The 17,409-nt window shown below is 30.2% G+C and overlaps 1 protein-coding gene and 1 pseudogene across 1 annotated transcript; one reads left to right on the plus strand and one right to left on the minus strand.

Moving 5' to 3' along the window:
- Positions 1 to 10,987: 10,987 nt before the first annotated feature.
- Positions 10,988 to 11,395, plus strand: LOC150035625 (uncharacterized). Its single transcript, XM_090314376.1, has one exon. It carries the CDS (start codon positions 10,988 to 10,990, stop codon positions 11,393 to 11,395), a length of 408 nt encoding a protein of 135 aa, XP_090170502.1.
- A 3,390-nt stretch (positions 11,396 to 14,785) lies between these two features.
- LOC150035626 (uncharacterized) lies at positions 14,786 to 15,301 on the minus strand (annotated as a pseudogene).
- Positions 15,302 to 17,409: the final 2,108 nt, after the last annotated feature.

Here is a 17,409-nt window from a genome sequence, read left to right on the forward strand (position 1 = left end):
TTGAAATAATACTATATTATAAAAATGACATGTAATTGTTTACAAAAAAAAGTTCGATTAAAACAAAACTCACTAATAAAGTTTTAACCATTTTAAATAAATTGAACTTTAAGGAAAAAAATACGAAAGAAATCATATTTATAAATAAATAAGCATGTGTCCTTTCTTTTCTTTTTTCCTTTTTAATTTTATAAGAGCATATGTGCTCATAAACATTGTAGTTACAATTAAAAGTTGCTAAAATGTTGATATCTACGTTTCTAAACTAAGAAAATGGAGATTAAAGAAGAAAGCTTCCCTATTTGGAGGTTCAAACACAAGTCCTTAATGATTTGAGCATGGTTTATGTTATTAGATACGACTCGTAGCTTTTTTTTTTTAATGTAACTACATACGACTCGTAGTATGTAGGGCGTTTGAATATCCTAAACTTATTTTTAATGTAATGCTCTAAATTAAAAAAAAAAGAAAAAGAAAAAGAAAAAGAAAGAAAGAAAGAAAGAGGTTGTTAACTACATTTAAATGTTTGTTTTGATATTCAAAGAAAAAAATATATTTTATTTAGGTTTTAGGAGCCTTATATCTTCATGTAAATATACTTCAGTTGTGCATTTGATTAACTCAAGCATACTCATGTTAGAATGGTCCAACAACACTGTAATGATCCGAGTTCAGGAGGGGTATATGAATGAACTGGTATCACATTTGAACAAGAGGGATCTTGAGGACATAAAAGTATCGTTAAGAAAGACTTAAAATAATTGAAAGTTACTACCTATACCAACAAAGTGCACTTTTTTTCGGTGGCTCAATCATAAAAACTCCAAAGTTAAGCGTGCTTAGCTACTTCTAGAAGCATTCAAGCAAGTGAGGATGACGTAACCAGGTCACGGATAAAAAAAAAAATTACAACTAACTATAACGTCTAATAATCTGAGGTCGATAGTATAAACACTATGTCAGTTGAGTTACGCTCTTGTTGACATACTAATACTGATACTAATAATAATAATAATAATAAGGTACTAATAATCTATTCTAGAGACCGATATTATATGTTGACTTAATAATTACATTTAGTTTCTATTTTTTTTAAATATTAAAATATGTATTACCTAGCTCTTTATATATAATTGTCCAACTTTTACACCATCATTGAAATCTTAATCAAATGTTAAAAGCACAATCTATTTTATTGGAGAAAAAAAACCAATAAATTGAGTCATAATTTTAATAAAATTTTCGGAATAAAATTATCAAACTAAGAATTTTATTAGTAAATTTTGAAAATCCTTAAACTCAAAAAGAATATATATATATATATATAAATTTTCATAGATAGAAAAATGTTAAACTATTTGATAGACTTCTATCAATGTCTATTACATGATATCATTGATAGATTCCTATTAGTTTCTATCATTGATCGACGTTTATAGGCTTTTATTATTCTCTATCAAAGAATGTTAAATTTTGCTATTTTGTGTAAATAATTTTCCTTATTTTCTATTTTCAAAGATCCTATATATATATATATAAACAATATCAAACAAAGCTTACGTTGACATGTACCTATACAAAGCATCAATTCGAATCAAACATGCAATTACAAATTAAAAAGACAAAATCTCATTAAAAAAAAAAACTAGAGATATGGAAGAAATTCTTTGAGAGAGAGAGGGAAAAAAAATAACATGAGGAAATATAATGTGAAGAAATGGGTTGTGAAAATGAATAATACACTCCTGAAATTCACAGACAAAAAGTAGTCAAATAAAAGAATAAGTGGAGGCAGAAAAAGAAAAGAGGCAAAAATAAAAATAAAAATAAAAATCGATTTAGAAAAAAGCAAAGTAGAAAAACATTCCCTTCAACTTCTACCTTGGAAAAAAAAAGACAGATCGTAAAAACCACCCCTAAAATATGGTAATAGTCGCAGTTGCACCCTCAAACTTTAAATTGTAAAAATTGGATCCTGAACTTCTAAAAGTGTAAAAATTGGACTCCTATATTTAGAATAAATGTAGAAATTGGACCGTAGTAAAAATTGAACCTTTAAACTTATACCATAATTATAATTTATACAAATACGTAATTTTAAGGTCTAACTTTAATTCCGATATAAATTTGAGAGTTGAATTTTACTATAATTCTAACTACCTTCACATTCGAGGGGTTTTGTAATTTGCAAAAAGAAAAAAAATAAAATAAAATAAAGGCAAGAGCAATGGAGAGGCATTAGGGCAATTCTGTGTTCCCCACAAGGTGAGGTTGGCAATGATGATGATAAGAGTGGGAAGTGGGGCAGTTGAAAATAGGCCTAACCCAAAAGGATAATATTTTTCTCTCTCTCACTCAGAATATTATTATTAATTATTATTATTGGAATTAAGAGAGAGAAAAGTTTGTGAAACATAGAATCTAGTACTATCTCTTGAGACAAGTGATGGGTTTTGGTCTAGCAAAGAGAATCCATGTTGGGAGAGAGAGATGGAGCTTCAAAAGCTGAGCCACCAACATCATCCATGACAAATATATATATATATATATATATATATAAGAGAGGAAAGAGATATACTTCTTTTTTCATGATTAATTTCTGTTATCATATCTTTACATCACATTCCCTATTTAATTCCTTTTACTTTTTTTCCCATTTTCTATTTTAATATACATCTCATCCACCTCATTTTAGTGTATCATACTCTAACAAGCACCGATACAGATACATGATAGAGATACGATATGATACGACGATACGTTAATTTCTAAACTAAGATATGGATATGTTAAAATTTCTTAACTAAGATATATATATAATGTCTAATTAATTGCTATAATACATATTTTAAGTTAGATTATAATAGATTCAAGAAGAGATTGAAAACTCAAAAAAAAAAATCCAGTAACATCAAGTAATTATTAAGTGATTAGAGTAAATAATAGGAAAGAAGTAGAAAATGAAGATTGAATAATGAAATTGAAGATGAAGGAGGAGTGAATCATGATTTGAATAGTGAGAGAGAATGGAAGAATGAAGATTTAATTATGTTTCAGAATTTTTTTAAATTTTTTTATGTTTTATCATTTTTAATTTATTTTGTTTCGGATTGCTCAATTTAAGTGGACTTTTATGTTTGGAAATAATTTTAAAATTATTGAAATCACTTTTGCCATTTTCAAAATCACCATGAAATACGTTTAATTCTTCAAAACTAATTTGATGATATGAAAATTGCATTTAAAAGTGTAAAATTGAAAACTAAATTAATTTCGAGTAATTAAAAGTGTGTTTTCGAGTGATTTTAAAAATGAAAAAGTGATTTTTGATGATTCAAAAATTACTCCTAAACATGCACTAAAATAAAATGGGTTGTAGATTGGGCTTTTTAAATCGTTGGGCTTAAATTTGAAACAAAAAATTGACCCACATATCCTCTTCATGTATCTGGAAGCAGATACGCGTATCTGAAAATTAAAAAAACCAGACACTTCAAATCACGTAAAAATCAGACACTTCAAATCACGTATCAAACACGTATCTATCACATATCTGGACGTATCCGTATTTGATACCAATTCTATGCACAATTAGAAGTATCTGTGCTTCCTAGATCATACTTTTATGTGTACAGAGAAATTCAAACCTCTAACCTATCGATTGAAATTACATACTTTACATCAGTTGAGCTATTTTCATGTTGATAAATAAATACTTAACCTTAATTATAGACCAATTTAAATGACATTTGTAGATGGTAGTAGATTAGATAAATGAACAAAATTTATGTGGAGTGACTAATATTTGAACCTCGATTGGCAGAAAAAGGAAAAAGGAAAAAAATGGATGTCTTAATGGCTAAGGTAGGTTTATTTTGAGTGTTATGTTATTATTATTTCAAATAGTGTATAAAAAACTAAAAGGATAATTTTACATGGTGTTTAAAAATTAAACAACTATATTTGATAGTTTAGGGCTTTTTGATTTTTTGTTTTAAAAAACGTTGGCTAATTGTTCATATTTCTTATTTCCTATTCTTAAAAACGTTTTCAAAAGTGTGCAGAAATTTAGGAAACAACACAATCAAGTATCTTGTTTTTTTAATTAAAATGATTATTTTATCATCTTCTTATTTCTAAAATAAATAATAAATAGATTGTGATATTTTTCTATTATATATAAATATTTTTTACAGTTTTATTATTTAAAATAATTTCCCTAATAACTATCTAAAATGTATATATAAGTTTAATAACCTATTTTCATGTCTTACCTTTGAAATTTAGAATTTCATTGAATAAAAAAACAACGGTTACTAAACATATTCAAATTTATTTTCAATAAAAAAAATGAAAGAATAAAACGTATGAAAAATTGAAATAGTTATCAATTAGAGTTTTGTTTTTAACAATATACAAATATTAAGGTCCCGTTTGGTAACCATTTTTTTTTGTTTTTAAAAATTAAGCTTTATAGACACTACTCCCTCCAAATTTCTTTCTTTGTTATCTAATTTTTACTAATAGTTTAAAAAACTAAGTCAAAATTTTAGTTGTTTTTATTTTTGTAATTTAACTAAAAGTTCAACTATTATAGTTAAGAAAGATGCAAATTATTGTAAAAAAGGGAGTCGGTATATCCTTTCTTATATGTGAAATATTAAGTGTGGTTGGTAGAGCATGCGTTTTGGCATAGTTTGTTCATACATTGAAAAGCAAATCAAATCCATAAGATAAAAAAGAGAGATAAGTTTTGAAATATGAAATTTTATTTTAGTAATTATAAATTATTTTTTTGAAATCAATAAAGGGTAAAAGGGAGGCAGTGAGTGTTGTTTGCTTTTGGCGTTTTCCCACATTCCCTTCTATTCCTTATGTCAGTCTAATTCTTTCCTTTTTATCTCTCTCTCTCTCTCTTTTTCATTTCATCTCTCTAACTTTTTACTTTTATCATTTATTTATTTATTTATTCATTCTCTTCCTTCGAAAAAATTTTAATTTTTTTTTTTAAAAAAAGACCTCTTCATCACCAATTCCCATCAAAAATTAAAATTCACCTTTTTCTTTCTCCTTTTTCTTGGTTTAAATTAACACTATAAAATTTGTCCTCGAAATTGGCATATTGTATCTATTAATTACTTTATAAAGTTTCAATTATTCGTTAACATTTTAAATGATGTACATGCATATTCTTGTTCTGATTATAGGTTATATTTATTAGTTTCTCCAGTTAATATAGATCATATCATACTAATATTTATTTCGTGTTCGTATTTTATGAATGGACTAATACAAGGATTTTGTATCAACAATAAATTGTACCCTTTTTGTGTGTGTGATTTATTTATTTATTTATTATTATTACTATTATTTTGGAAAACCTTAGTAAATACCAATTTCTAAAACCCAAAAAAAAAAAAATCCATGCTTTAAAACGAATTTGGATTTAAGAAACCAAACTAGGGTTAGGAAGCTTGGGCTTGTGTAATCTTGTGATCTTTAAAAGAATATGAGTCAAAAACCCTAAATTTGGAGAACTAACGTTTTTTTTTATAAAAAAATATGTTTTTATTGGATTTATGATTCATAATAGACAATTTAGTAAGTATAAAAGATATATTTGGTTATTTTTAAATAAAGAAAAATGAGTCAGCTTATTTATAAATATAGCAAAATTTCAGATAGATCGTGATAGACTACAATAGATAGTATCAGTAATAAATGTTTATCGCAATATACTACTGATAGATAGTGACATTTTACTATACTTGAAAATATTTTTAGCAGTTTTACCGATCAAAATAATTACTCGATTTCATATTGTTAATAGATTTATGTAACTATTATGTTTAATAGATTTGTAGCCTTGAATAATCAAACTCACATATTGGATGTGAATTATATTATTAAACTTAAGTTTTTTTAAAAAAATAGTATGTGACATAAAATTCCCTTTCATTAAACACTCTAAACTTGACAAAATAAAAAATTGATTTAAATATTAAACCATATAAAACAAAACTTTTACATCTTTACAAGCAAAAAGGCTAAAGAAATCTCTTTTATTGATCTGGCAGTTGTTAAGTTTAATTAATTGATGAATTCCCAAATAAAGACAGCCTCAATGACATAAAAAAACAACCTGGGATACCAAGAAAAAAAGCTTTAGTTGATTCTTTTCCTCAATCCAATGATTTAGATTCAAGAACTCATTTTCATTTATCTTTATTTTTTATTTTTATTTAATTATTATTATTATTTTGAAGTGAATAAAGTGAACTATAAAAGAAGTAAAAGGTGGAAGGGAAAGCTTTTTGACTGTAATAGAGGAGTGAAGTGAAGTGTGGGTACACACTTTTTCACTTTAATTTATTTAATGCTCAACTTTCTAAAACCCCTTTTGGCCTCAAAGTTATTGCAATATGTTGTAATTGTACTCTCAATTTTTTTTTTCCTAACCAACCTCATTGTGATTCTCCCAAGAAAAAAACACCCCTCTTTAAAGATACTTTTGATGGAGAAATGGATATTATACAAATTTATGAAGTGTATTGTGAGTGTGTTATAAATTATGTTCTTTATTAATGTATAATTTGATTACTTTTTGATGTACTATATTCACATACCATTACTTTTTAAAGTGATAATATGGTTTCTTTTGAAATATTATAGCACCTTTTAAAAGAAATATGAAGTAAAAATTAAATTTTGAAGTATTTTTTTAGAAATGATGTAAAATAATATGGTACTTTCAAAAGTATTGACAAATTTAAAGTCATTTCACTTGATATATAGATCGATTGTCTACAAGTCCATATTGGATGGTTAAAATGTCTCTCTAAACGAAGATTTAATTAAGTTGTAAAGGAGTTTATTATCAATTTAAGAAATAACTTTGTTGAGAGAGGTATACTGACTTAGATCATATAGTTGATATACAATAAATTTAATTTAGGTATGGAGATTTGAACATTTGACCTTAAGTTAAAATTTACATGTCAATTACGATGGAACTATATGATCATGTTGACGTAATCTTTTCTTCTTTTGGTTTTAATTATTACTCATGTCTTTCATTAATCAATTTATACTTCTTAATTTATGAGTAGGTATGTTTCAATTGAAATAATGACCAAGTAGTATGAACAATAAAGTTTTGGAAGATATTTGGTTCATCTTGAGCTATGTCCATATTTTTATACTTCATTCGATCATTCAACCACAATTTATCACGTGACAAATTTTTTCTTCTTTTTTTTTTGAATTTTTTTAGTTGTTCTGCAATATGATTGGAGTCAGTTGTATGTAAAAAGATAGGTGTAGCCAAAATATACCTAAATATTGTTTTAAGTTTTTGACACGTTTTTGCTTTAGCAAAATAAAGAAAAGGTTTGATGAGGAGAAATAGGGATAATTAGTATATCTAGTTTAGTTGTTAATAGGTGGATTAATGTTTAATTAGAACTAATGAGTTAATTGTCTTATTTTATTTTAAGGCTCTAAATTAAATACCCAATTTAGGGTTATAATAAAAAACTTGTTGATCATTCATTTTAATTTAGAGCTTCATTCTTGGAGAGTTTTCTCTCATTTAAAAATGAATTTTGTTCCTAAATAGCTATGGGCTTGGATTGAATACTTGATCCTCTCCCATTTATCTAGCTAATTTACTAATGATATCAATAGTTTTTCCAGTTCGATTTTGAACCGTCTGTTTTATAATTATAACAAGTTTTTGCCTATCTTGTTTCATTGTGCTTTGGTCATCTTATCTCATTATAAACAAATGCCATATAAACATAAAGTGCTTGTGACAACATGGTTCAGTTTGTTAAAGTTAATTTAAGTTTATTTTAATCATTATTTTTTAAACAATTAATTTTATATATTATACTATACCAGAAAATTAATAATTGGAATAAATCCTAATTAGCATTAGCAAAGTTGATGATTATTGCTTTTCTTGAAAAATAGTATGAATATTTCAATTTGGAAAAATAGCTAAAACAATTTTTTTAACAAAAAAATAGAAAATTGAATGATTTTGTTGTTTTTATTGAAATATGTCTCTTCAAAAGACTTGTTCACATCCGTAAGTTTGACATTTTTTTCTATTAATTTTCTTACGAATGTATATTTTTAGTAGAGACCTTCTTTAATTTTTATTTTTTTTTTGGGAAGACACACATTGTTATTTATTTTTAAAAAAAATATTTAATTTTTAATTACTTGTTAGCTTTATTTTCCATTTATTTTATATATATTTTAAAATCGAGAGGGATGCATTTCATCTTTCTTTATTTTATTTTTTAATGTCATTTTTTAAGAAAATCTTTCACAATTTTTTAATGTTATCTTTTAAATGAAAATTTCATTAACAATCTCTATTTTAAATGCTACTTTTTTTTATATATAAAAACCTAATTAACAATTTTTTTACCTCGTATTCAGATGATAACTGATTTTTCTTTATATAATTAGGTAGCAATTTATTTGAAGGAAAAAATAACAATTATAAAGTTATAGTACTTTTTACATTAAAAAAAAAATACCCTTCACAATATTTGTTTTATATATTATTTTTAAAAAAATATATATATACTTACTATACAATAATATTAACCCTAACATTAGGGTAATTATTTTAAATGGCAAAACTGTTGGAAATATTTTTAAATATAACAAAATATCATTATCTATCAGTGATAGAAAGTGATAGACACTGATATACATCTATTAGTGTTTATTATTGATACTGATCTATCATTGATAATGATAGATATCTATCCGTGTCTATCACTAATATATAATAATATTTTATTATATTTATAAATAAATTGATTCATTTTTCTAGATTTGAAAACAACTCATAATATTAATTGATTTGAATTTTGTTAAATGGTTTTAATTTTTTAAGACAATATAACTTTACAGTTTCCTATCTTTTTTTTTTTTTCTTCCTCCTATTGGCTTATTCAAAATTGTGGTAGACGCATCCATCCCATTTTTAAATAATTGTGATGAACTCACCTTTTTTTTTTTTTTTTTTTTCCTTTTTTAGTTGTTTGAGTATTTCTCCTTTTTTATTTGCACTATTTTTTAATGATATATTTTTATAAAAAATAGAAACAATTTTCTTTAATAAAAATCAGTAAGAATTGGTTGTATTTCATATATTCAAATGATATTATTGTAATTGAATTTTGTTTATAATTAGTTAACCATTTATTTCAAAGAATATTATCAATTGTAGTTTTTTTCGCAAAAGATATTCTAACATTTTTGTTTGTATGCTAATTTTGGAAATGATGTGCCTAATCTTTCTAACGGTAATTTTATCACTGTTATCTGTACTATAATTTTAGAAATATATACCTAAATATTTGAAACAAAGTGGGGGATTGAGTTCGTCCCTCACCATTAAAGTCACATTTATCAAACCATAATGAAAATTAGTCTAATCGAAATGAAATTTCATTGATTGATGAATCATAATAAGCCTGAATCACAAACATAATTGGATTGCTTTTGATCGCGTTTACCTAGAATTATGAATCTGTCATATTTTACTGTTACCGTCGTTGCTTGACCCTAATGGTAACTGTTGGAGATTCGTTAATTGTCTTTATGTTTTTCTAAGTCGGCTTCTGGTGTTTTTTTGCAGTTATCTCAAATAATGTCTTAACATTTGCTTCAAACATGTTTAATTCCTATAGAATATTTTATTTTCCTAATCTAGAATTTATATGCAAAATATTTTTATTTCCTAATCTGGAAAATCTATGCAGAAGTATATTGATTGATATTTTCCTTTTTATGGTACATCTTATCTTTTTTAAAAATATATATTTTTCTAGACATTCTTTCCTTATTTGGCCACGGTCTTTACAAAAGGTGAATTCAGATCTTCTTTGTGGGTTGTCGCATTTGTTGATTATTAGAAGAGTGTAATTCTTTGTGATCAAATAGTGTGTCATTTTGATTTGTTCTGACAACCGATTTGTTCTTGACAGACGTTTTCTGCATCGTAGGTTTTGTCAATTTTTGCTCACTTTATCCCATTGTGCGTATCCTTTGGATAAATCATTCAAATACCTTGAAGATACTATTTTTCTTAGGGGGAGCCTAAGGCATTGCTGAAGAAAAGGGATTCTTGGTCTTAGGGGGAGCCTAAAACTTCATACTCGAGAATGATTTCTCCATCTTAGGAAGGACTTAAGATTCATCGATGAAGGAAGTTCACTAAGTTGCAAGGAAAATAATCAAGTGGAGAGAAGCCTTACACACTGTCGAAAGCTGAAGTGTTCAATACTAATATTATCACACTTATGGGAGCCTAAGTTTAATTGAGAGAGAGTCTAACATCTAGAGAGAGCCTAGGTAATTTGTGAGTTGGGCTCTACGTGAGTCACTATAGTAGTCGGAGTATTACATTTACGTTGTAATTGCTTGACTCTTTAATATTAGTGGATTATCTTTCTTGGGTACACTACCCCCAAACATAGGCGGTTTATCGCCAAACTGGGTTACTAATTCTTGTGTGCTTTTACTTCTTTTTTTTTTTGTGTTGGTATTTTGTTGTTACAGTGCTTGTTAGTGCTTTCCATTTAACATTCGTATTCCAAGTGATGAGTCATCCTATTGCTTTTACAATTTGTATCAAAATGGTCACCTTTATCTCAAGTATTTAGATCATGAACAGAATCAAAGAAGGTGGCTCCACCATTTGTCCCCCTATCTTAGATGGAACAAGCTATTTTTACTAGAAAGCTCAAATGATGGCCTTTCTGAAGTCAATTGATAGCAAAACATAGACTGTGATTACTGGGTGGTCTCATCCAATCACCAACGCAGATGATGGGAAGGAAATCTTAAAACCAGAATTACAGTGGACAAAAGCTGAAGATGAGGCGTCCTGGGAAAATTCTCGTGCTTTAAATGCCATATTTAATGGTGTGGATTGCAATATATTCACGTCAATCAATACATGTGTTCTGCAAAAGAGGCATGGAATATTCTATCCGTTGCTCATGAAGGGACTTCAAAAGTCAAAATGTCAATGTTGCAGTTGTTGACTTCAAAGTTTGATAATCTTAAAATGCAAGATGATGAAACTATTGTTGAATTCAATGTTCGTTTACTGGATATTACTAATGAGTCTTTTGCTCTTAAAGTGAAAATTTTGGAAGAAAGACTTGTTCTGAAGATGCTTAGGTCTATTCCTAAGAAATTTGATATGAAATTTACTTCATTTGAGGAGGCTCAAGACATATCATCTTTGAAATTTGATGAACTATTTGGCTCATTGCTAACTTTTGAAATATCTTTGGATGGAAAAAGAAGAATAAGGGAATTTCTTTTCAATCATCAATTGATGATGAGCATGATGAGTTGATAGAGAGTCCAGGGATTCCCTTGCTGAATCTATTTCATTACTTTCAAAAAAATTCAATCGTGTTCTCAATTTGGAAATAAACCTGAAAATTTCAATTTAAAAAATAATAAGTCTAGTGGCTAACTTCGTCTCATGCAAGTCAGAATTCGAAGTAGTAGAACGGAGGTTAATAAGTCAGGTGCTTTAAATCTTAAAAAATAAAGGTCATTTAAATGCAGAGAGTGTGAAGGTTATGGTCATTTTCAAATAGAATGTCCTAATTTCTTAAAGAAGCAGGGTAAAAGTTATGTTTTAACTCTTATCCGATGATGAGCCTGAAGACAACACTGACTCTGAGCAAGATGTTAAGGCTCTTGTCACTAGCATCTCATTTGATACCTCGTTTTGTGAGATTTTTTAATATGATTTATATGCTGAGAATGTTCACAACACGACCATTTATGGGTTAATGGATCCTTCCTATCAAGTTCTTTTTCTTAAATGGCGAGATGATGAGAAAGTTTTTGATGTGCAAAAGGAAAGAACTGAGACTCTGATGGCCAACAATCACAGGCATATGACCGCTGTTGCAGATCTAAAAGCGTGAACATAACCAAGTTAGAGCCGATAAAGAATCTATTTGTAAAAATGTTAGAAAGTTGAATGCTAGTACTGAGTTTTTGGAGAAAACTTTGACAAAGAAAAAACCAGTTGGTGATAATTCTGGCATATGCTTTTCAAAAGGTGATAATCATCAGAATATACAGTCTCAATACAAAGGGAAGCAAAAAATTGAGTTTGTTATAGCTCTGAATTCAGAGTTTTATGGCTTTACAGGTACCTTATCTAGAAATAAAATACTGAAATTCGATCGTGTTTACAGCCCAAGATGGATCTATCACTATTGTGGAAAAATGGGCCATACATGTCCATTTTGCTACCAACTATTAAAAAGTCTTAACATAGTTGACTACTTTAGAAAAGTCTCTCACTGCTTACAAAATAGCTTTCAAAGAAAGTTTAAAGTAAAACAAGCGTGGAGAGTAAAGAACGTTCTTAATAGGTGCAATGTTGTCCTGACATCCTTCAAATCTTTGACTAAAGGAGATTGATATTTTGATAGTGGGAGCTCTCGTCATATGACGAGTGACAAGAATTATCTGTCTGATATCAAACCTGTCAACTCGGGAAAGGTCACTTTTAGTGTTGGTGCTTTAGGAAGATCATTGGAAAAGGAAAATTAAAATTTTCAAGACTACCATCATTGAACGATGTAATGTTGGTTGAAGAGCTCACTACCAACTTATTAATATTTTCCAGTTATGTGATCAAGGTCTGAATGTAAGCTTTACAAAAGATCAATGTGTTGTCACTGACAATGTCAAAGCTCTTGTTATGATAGGTACACAGTCATCTGATAACTGTTATCTTTGGAATCTTGACTTTTTCTCGCAAGTTTTTCATATTTCTTGACAAGATGAAGCAAGTATTTGGCATAAATGCCTCAATCGGGAGCTCTAAAGACAGAAAAAGCACATTTGGAGGATGTTTCTTTCTAGGCAACAACTTGATTTCACAGTTTTAGAAAAAAAATTGTGTTTCTCTGTCAACAACTGAAGCAGAATACATTGTCATATAGGGTAGTGACCAAATGCACAATCACATGCAACATGTTCTGAAAACACATGACCGGGACCGAAAACATATAATAACATGTAGTGGTCGGTTATTCTTCTAACGTAAATTTCTCCGCCCTGATAGGAAGATGAGGACTTAGGCGGAAACTAACCCATCTGATGATTAGCGGGTCATGTAGTCAGTAGGGCCAGAGTCGCATCCAACATCACTAACGTAAATTTCTCCGCCCTGACAGAAAGATGAAGACTTAGGCGGAAACTAGCCCATCTGATGATTAGCGGGTTATGCAGTCAGTAGGGCCAGAGTCGCATCCAACATCAACCATTAACATAAACGTAAGATTGGACTAGAGGGGTGCAACCATACATACCCTGTTAGTCCCTAGCATAATCTTGACATAGAATTGGGTCTAGAGGGGTGCAACCATACATGCCCTGCTAGCCCTAGAATAATCTTGACATAAAATTGGGTCCAGAGGGGTGCAATCATACATGCCCTACTAGCCCTAGCAACATAACCTTTATAAAATTTAATCTTACGAACAAACATAATGCATGAGGTCCCTTGTCGATAAACATATTTTAAACATGTAATGCAACATAACAATCACATAATTATGCAACATATTAAAGGTACACTACCATGAAACACTAGTGAGATAACTACTTACCTTTACTGCGATCCTAGTTATTTCTTATTATTCCTTATGGTTTGATCAGTAGAGCTTTCCCTCTTAAACTAGAAGGAAATTTGGGCAGCACCTCACCCGAGCTTTATCTCTTCTAACCTCACAGACTTCCTCATTCACACTTACTCTTTCACACGATTCTTTGTTACTGAGATTTATTTGAGAATGGGTTAAATCTTCCGGCAAAGGGTCCTATTTATAGTGGTTTTTGGCTCTTCTCAGTGCGACAACTCATCCTACAAATGGCTTCTTTAAAATTACTTAGGTTTAAGAATTTCTCTTAATAAGACACCTAATTTTGGCTAACATTTGCCCTTACGTCTTCAACCTTTGTTTGTATTCAATTTTAGGGTTCTCCATGTATAATTTATAAGATCGTGGCCAAATTCAACGCATAATCCACGCTTCTGTCCAAATCTCGCTCTCTTTGTTCTTAGAATCTCGCTCTCTCCAGCTTTCTGCTGGTTTGGCTCTCGTGACTCTCGCTCTCGCTGGTCTCGCTCTCACTCCCGCTCTCGCTTTTGCTCCCGCTCTCTCCCACAATCTCGCTGAGAATCTTACTCTCTTTACTCTCGCTCTCTCCAATTTTCTCTCCATTCTCACTCTCTCCAATTTTCTCTCCAATCTCGCTAGTTTTCATGCGTGGTTGCCTTCACTGCTTGTGGATTCCACTTCCTCTTTTTAACTCTTTCAAATTTTAAGAGTATATGGACAATTAATTCACCTTCAATTCTTCCAATGAGCAGTGCCCAAACAAAAAGTTATCTACTGCCTGTTGTCTCCTGAATTAGCTAGCGTCCAACTACTAATTAATCCTCCCTGATTCTGCCCCCTTATTCATTATTTTTGGATAATTAATAAATTTCCTATTTTTTTCCAATTCTAAATTTCCACCCGATTTTCCTATTAAATCTATATATTTTTCATTCTTAATTATATATTTTATCTGTTTTCCTACTTTCTAAATTAGGGTTAGGGTATTACATTTACCATCCCTTTAAATAAAATTTCATCCTGCTTAACATTTCACATTTAATTTTTTGTAGTGTATGCGTACAAATTTGGGTTGTTACATTCTTCCCCCCTTAAGAACTTTCGTCCTCAAAAGTTTCTTGGTTCTTAAACAGATAAGGGTATTTGACTTTCATCTCTTCTTCTCATTCCCATGTAGCTTCTTCTACTTGCTGATTTCTCCAGAGAACCTTCACTAAACTTATTTCCCGATTACGAAGTGACTTCTTCTCTCTTGCTAGGATGTAAACTGGAGTCTCTTCATATTCCAAGTTTTCACTTATTTGTAGAGGTTCATAATTTACTACATGTGATGGGTCAAACACGTATTTTCGAAGCATAGATACATGAAAGACATTATGTATTGTAGAAAGGGTAGGTGGTAATGCTACTCGATAAGCTACTTGGCCAATACGTTCTAATATTTCAAAGGGTCCAATAAAGCAGGGGCTAAGTTTGCCTTTTCGTCCGAAACGCATAATGCCCTTCATTGGTGCTACCTTTAGAAATACGTGATCTCCTACTTTGAATTCCAACTCTTTTCGACGGTTATCAACATAACTCTTCTGTCTGCTTTAAGCTGTTCGCATTCTTTCCCGAATTAACTTAATTGACTCTGATGTTTGCTGCACCAATTCAGGTCCTAGTAGTGTTCGCTCCCCAACTTCATCCCAGTGTATAGGGGATCTGCAACGGGCGCCCAGCCCATGCATCTCGAGCAGAGAGCTAACTTGGAATGAGATGCGGCGGTCTTTAAAGTGAAGTCATTTCCTAAGCTAAGAAAGACAAATCCTCTTATTCTACGATAATCCAAGCTGCAGCTCGCACTACAATGGCCTTATCGAACGATCCACCATCAGGGGCCACAGTCACATTAGCAGTTCGCCTAGAATAAAGGTCAAGGAACTTGGGATTTACGATCCCAAGTAAGATCGGTTCAGGATCATGGTTTCATTTCTTTCCTTATAAGGCTTCGAAGGGAGCCATACCAATTGTCGCCTGATAACTATTATTATAAGCAAATTCTATAAGATGTATCTGCGAATCTCATGCTTCAGTAAAATCCAAAGCACATGCCCTCAACATGTCAAGAGTTTTTCTGATGATGGCAAGTCTATTCCCAATCATGTTACTAGAGCCTTAGATAAGTCTAAAGGGAAGAAAACTGGTTCTTCTAAATCTACTATATCGAATGTACAATCTATTCCATTAGATGGAGTTTCTTTCAATACTAAGAAAGAGGCTAGTCTATGGAAATGTTTCGTTAGTAGGAAAATTGTGGATGAAAAGGAATTGTAAAATAGAACTCAAGATTGCTTCAACCTTGTGAATTTGATTCTTTAAGCTTAACTTGACAAAACTGTGCTAAATTTGAGTCAATTCTACCTTCAGATTGTGAGAGAATTTATTCTCAATCTTTCTCTGGAGTTTGACAATCCTAATAGCCCTAATTTTCATAAAGTTTATGTGTGAAGGCATCCATTCATCTTTACTTTTGATCTCATTAATAAATATCTCAAAGGAACTATTTTTGTTGATGCTTTCGAAAAGTGTCCATCACTGAGAGAGTTGGCGTTTGAATTAATTGGTGAGGCTGTTGGGTTGTATGTCCTAAAACTCGTAGTTTATAAATAGTAAACATATATGGAGTTTATTCAGACAAATGTTGTTGAATGAAAATGAATTGATAACTTTAAATCCAATAAACTATGAACCCTTGGCTATTGTAATGAGTACTTGGACTTTATGTGGAGACATAAAACTGGATCAAGTTCGAGTAAAATAGCCTAAATAGTCTATAGTACTTGGATTAGGTTGGGTACCTATTTCTGGAGATACTATTGAATACGGCCCGCTTTATGATTGTTATAAATGTTGTAAAGTGTCATAAACGATGTGATTAACTCGTTCATGTAGAGACATGTGAGCGGATGTGTTCTACATGATGAGATTGTGTAAATCTGACCACAAAATAATCACTTACGTATTAATACCATTTAATGTTAACACTAATTAATTTCACTTCTTGATGACCTAGATAACTTGATTTGTATCCTGAGCTGTCTATGAACTCTTGTTTATTCGAGATTTTTCCTTGATCTACATAGGTGAGGGTAAGCTCAACAGCACTGCTCAATATGCCTCCCATTTCAGGGAGACGATTGGGTAGATAGCTGGAGACATAGAATTTACAAGATGGAATTCACTCCTTCTCATTTTAGAGATAGTAGAAAGGTTGTTCCTTTAAGGGCTAATCCTGGGTCTTGAACAAGAAGCCTCATCCTCTTGTTGGCTTGAGAGGGAATGGATTTAGTGATTAAGATCTTAAATCAATTGTTCATTAGAGGAACAATCGTACATAAGGAGAAAATATGTAACTCAAGGGCATTTTGGTACTTGGCCTAGCTGAGTTTACGAACAAGCTATGAAGGATCAACTTATCTACGACGGTTATATCAAATGGACACATAATATGTCTATAGTGAGGGGAGTGCAACTACAGGCTATGGTGGACAGTCTTGTTAGTTAACGAATGTTGATTAACCAGGTTAAAGAGTTTGATCGGTTAGTCTTGGATTGTTGTAGCCCATGATCTGTAGGTCCATCGGGTCTCCTTGCTAGCTTAATACGGACAAACTTGAAGGACTAGGTGAAAAAAGAATTTGAAATGTTCAAATTCGGTCTTTAGGAAAAGTTG

This window comes from Benincasa hispida, chromosome 6 (genome assembly GCF_027475165.1).
Source record: "Benincasa hispida cultivar pf3 chromosome 6, pf3_genome.v1.1, whole genome shotgun sequence".
Lineage (NCBI taxonomy): Eukaryota > Viridiplantae > Streptophyta > Magnoliopsida > Cucurbitales > Cucurbitaceae > Benincasa > Benincasa hispida.